The 4,309-nt window shown below is 37.2% G+C and overlaps 1 protein-coding gene across 1 annotated transcript; it reads right to left on the reverse strand.

The window, feature by feature from the left end:
* Positions 1-470: 470 nt before the first annotated feature.
* On the reverse strand, positions 471-3,299 carry LOC120150948 (protein NRT1/ PTR FAMILY 5.5-like). The gene is made up of 7 exons (XM_039163525.1): positions 3,227-3,299; positions 2,404-2,478; positions 2,115-2,285; positions 1,912-2,019; positions 1,622-1,707; positions 1,434-1,510; positions 471-1,350 (listed from the first exon to the last, which is right to left on the reverse strand). Exons 1-7 carry the CDS (start codon positions 3,297-3,299, stop codon positions 471-473), a joined length of 1,470 nt encoding a protein of 489 aa, XP_039019456.1.
* Between the last annotated feature and the right edge of the window lie 1,010 nt (positions 3,300-4,309).

Below are 4,309 nucleotides of genomic sequence, written 5' to 3' on the forward strand. Positions count from 1 at the left end.
TAGGTTAGCAAGCTAAGTGAATATAATCAACTAATAATAGATTTAATTCTAGTAGGTCACTTGGATCTGTAAAAAAAATGTCAAATTAATCATGTTTTTTAGATACGTTAAGTATTCGAGATTTTTTTTAAATCTATTCTTTCATGATTTTTCAGAGTTGTTTTGTTTTGCATAAAAGATTAAAGATGATTTTGGATCCTTCGAAGAACTTGAGATTGGGATCAATCATGTGGAGTACCTTTAGAAGGGGTACAACAATTTTAAAGAAGGAGATAGATTATTTCAAGAATGTGAATAAGCAAAAAGAAATATTTTTTGTGAACGATACTCAAGTTCCTTATTATATTGCAAACTGACCAGTAGAGAAATTAGAACAAGAAAGAGGTCCAACTTTATTAACAACCATTATGAACGAAGAGCTTGAACTTTAGGCCTACTACTTAATTAAATTACAAGCATCATCAACAATCTCAACCACCCAAATTTGAACGAAGATCTTCAGGATCTTCATACATAATTTCATCTGCGGTTTCTTGATAGGGTGAATATTCAGGGATTTTGAACTCCGATGAATCCCTGAACTTGAAACGATATGCCACAAAACTATAGAAAACAAGGTTTACTGAAACTAGAAAAGCTAATGTCCGGTAATAACTGTCCAAACGACTCCTGTTTAGGGTGTCCTGGAAACAACTCGGTTTCCCATCTGATTGGCTTAACTTTCCGACCACGAACACTGATGGAACACTGCTGACTGTCCCTACTCCACGGATGCCCTCGCTTAACCAAGTCAGGTATGGACTCATGGTGGTAGGGACCTGGTTTTTGACGAAACTCACTACGCTTAGTTCGAAAATTCCATCGAGGGCTCCGAGTAACGCAAACTGAGGTATCAAATGAGCAATGGACAGAGGAATTTCAGCATCAGGCTTGTCAAATAAACCATGTCTCGCGACCTCGTTTAATCTCTTAGTCTCGACTTTTGAAGCAACTATACAACAAATTATGGCTAAAATCATGGAAATACCGATGCCGATCGGTGGATGATACTTGCTCGACGATCCAAAACTTGAGTACAAATTACTGTAGTCCGACTTCGACATGTCACATATGTAAGGAAGAAGTAGAAGAGGGAACTTCTTGCGCTTCAAGTGGTTTTCTTGAGAGATGAAATAAGTGTGGCCGATGGCGGATACGAGCCCGCAGATGATGAAGAATGAACACATACCAATTGAGCGGATGACAAGCTTTGTTTCTTCAACTTCTGTTACTCTACAAAGTCTCCACCTGTTTCTTTTTTGTCGATCCGAGTGTTGGTTTGGCACAAATGTGGCGGCTTTGTCCAGAAAACTGCATCAAATACTATCGATTTACTTTAAAAAATTACTATGAATGAATGGGAAATGTTAAGAGAAAGAGAGAGAGAGCTAAACCGGAGATCGTTGGTGTGGTCCAGAAAAAAAGTACAATCATCAGAACGTTTCACTCTCTCATATAGCCGACCGGCATCCTTTGGGGTACCAATGAACATTTTGGAAGTAACCGCGCAAATGACCCTGAACACTGTGGTGAACGGGCTTCCATTTGGGGGTTATTTGCTCTACTGACATGAACCACTTACAAAGATCAAGGTTGCTGCTGTTGTGCTTATAGCCGGAATCCCAAACTTAAAGGACCATGGTTTTATATAGCCCATTGATATAAGAGCTGCAACAGAGATTATGATCACGGTAGGGAGCATGAAACACAGTCCTAGACATTTTCCGCAACTGATTTTTTTTTCTTATTCTTCCTCCTCTTCTTTCCTTTGATCATTCAAAAATGGGGATAGGGAGGGTCTTAGACCTGATAATCCGAATGCTATTAAAAAAAGTGATGCAAGTAAGAGGATTCTCTTTTCGCCGCTGATACAGTCCGGCTGGTACGCAGCACAACTGCCAGTTTCCTTTGTAAAAACCGGCGGTGTCGACATTGCCAATAGTCCGAACCCCTGGACGGGACAACCTTTGTCATTTATTACTATATACAATATGTTACTATCAATTAACATCTATTTGAAGAAAATCTTACTGTACTACAAGCTAAACCAAACAGCAAGATCATCCAAAACTTACCGGTCACGGTATCAGCAATATATAACATGCAAATCGGCAGCATCGACATCAGTCCCCTCCAAACATTGACGATTGCAGCGGCATCATTAAAATTTAGCTTCCACACATCAGTGAGGCATGGCATCATCAGCCATACGACAAAGGAGCTAAATGGAGTGGAAGAAGAAAGACCTATAAATGTTGAAAGATAAACAAGACATATAAAGTTGGGCCATGCAATGCAAGTGATGCAAGCAATCAAAGACAAGATGGAAGAAAGAATAAAAGACTAGTTATTACCAAATATTACCAAGACAGAGAATGCCATTTTCTGTTGCAGATACATCCAGGTACCGAGCTCCCTTAGAGCCCAAGGGGACCCGGCCTGTTAAAAGTTGTATATTCGATATAATTTTGATTTAATAGTATTTTGGTTCATGTAAAAATAAATATTTAAGTTTAAAAAATATTAAAATTTATTAAATATTTAATTAAGTAGTGGTCGAACTAAAGAATGATAAGTATGTATTCTCAAATTTTTTAATCTAATTACAATTTAGGTTATTGTAAGTTTAAATATTAGACAAATTAAAAGTTAACTTATGAATTTTGAGTTTTTTATTATAAATTATTTAAGGTGAATATAAAGTAGTATATGTACAAAAACTTTCAACTATTTGACAATGAACGCTCATATCCCTACATATATAGTACTTAAATTTGGGACCTCAAGGATAATAACAATTCCCTTAATCAATAAAGTCGCTTGTTCGAGTTTGAATACCGAATAAGTCTTTATATTTTTCTTAAATAATCCAATATTTCAACATCTTTCAATATTTAATTTTGACTCCAGTCCCGGATAGATCAGCTCTACCGAAGTGCTTGTTATATAGAGTTCCAGCAGTAAGTTTCCTTGAAAACTCCCATATCCAAAGCTAAACAAAATGATAAAAAAAAAGGAGAGTTGGAGAAAGCGAACTCGCGCTGAGTCGCCATCAGATCATTCTTAGAACAACTTGACAGGCTGAGATATTGACTAATAAACATGTCCAACGTCGATACACAGCGCGTGATACTAAAATACTATATATAGTATGTCTTTTAGAGATTGTTTTGAGAATCAGATATACCTGCCGCCATGCATACTGCATGGACCAGCTGGAATATCAGAAAGTTTTGAGGGAAGTTCAAAGCCGAAAGCATTCCTTATTATTTTTAATGTTGTCTCTAATAACATAAATCTACAGTAAAAAAATATAAAGTTTAGTGTTATTTCGGCCTTCTACCTACCTCCAAAAAGTTATATCAAATGAAACTGGGTCTGGAACATGCTATTAAGGAAAGCTCATGGCCTCTCCCTCTTCTTTTTCATATTTGTTTTATGGTCTATGTTTAAGATTCGTGATTATTCCTTCTAATATAATCATCTTTAAGATTCGAACATGAATTTAAGATTTGAAGTTAATTGGAAAACCGAAACAACTAAAGCTAGCTGATAAAAAGACGAGAAAATAAGTAAAAGTGAATGTTTCCAGATTATAAAGCGGTCGGATCGTTTGTTCTTCTGATTCCTAACTGAAAGGGACGATTCTGCTTTATAATTCTCCCCAACTTTGTTATATTCCAGCTGGTCTTCGATTTATTTATTTATCTACTTTGCTTCTCTGTCTTTGATTGTTGATGATCAGTCGATGGAGTTGCGATATCCAATATGCTTGTTGTTGGTCGTTTGGTGTAGTTTTGAGTTTGTTCTTGAAATTTTCTTTCAGTCATGGAGCAGTCTCTCCACCGTCCAGACTTTGTTGGCAACCGTCTGACCAATTTCTCATTAAACGATGATTCTGCTGAGCAGATTTTCTTTAACAAGGGGGTTAGTGTTCGTCTTGATGACACTAACTACATGTTTTTGGAAACAATAAGTGATGTTGATGGTGCGTGGTCACTGTCTTAAAGGGGTATCTGGATGACTCGATCTTCGCTCCGATGAAATTTATGGAGAATCATGCCGGTGAATGTTATTCAATCCAGCATCAAGTAGAACAACTTATTAGTTTCCTGGCTTCTCTCGACGGTAAGCCCTAATGTTTTGCCACAGCTAGTTGGAGCTAAAACCTTTGCCTCATTCAGGGTTGTCGTCTCGTGGCTATACTCAAAGTTGTCCACTACCAAGGTGATGCATCTTCATTCATGTAGTCCGTGACTCTGCAAGCTTT

Source organism: Hibiscus syriacus, unplaced genomic scaffold (assembly GCF_006381635.1).
Source record: "Hibiscus syriacus cultivar Baekdansim isolate YM2019G1 unplaced genomic scaffold, ASM638163v2 tig00111027_pilon, whole genome shotgun sequence".
Lineage (NCBI taxonomy): Eukaryota > Viridiplantae > Streptophyta > Magnoliopsida > Malvales > Malvaceae > Hibiscus > Hibiscus syriacus.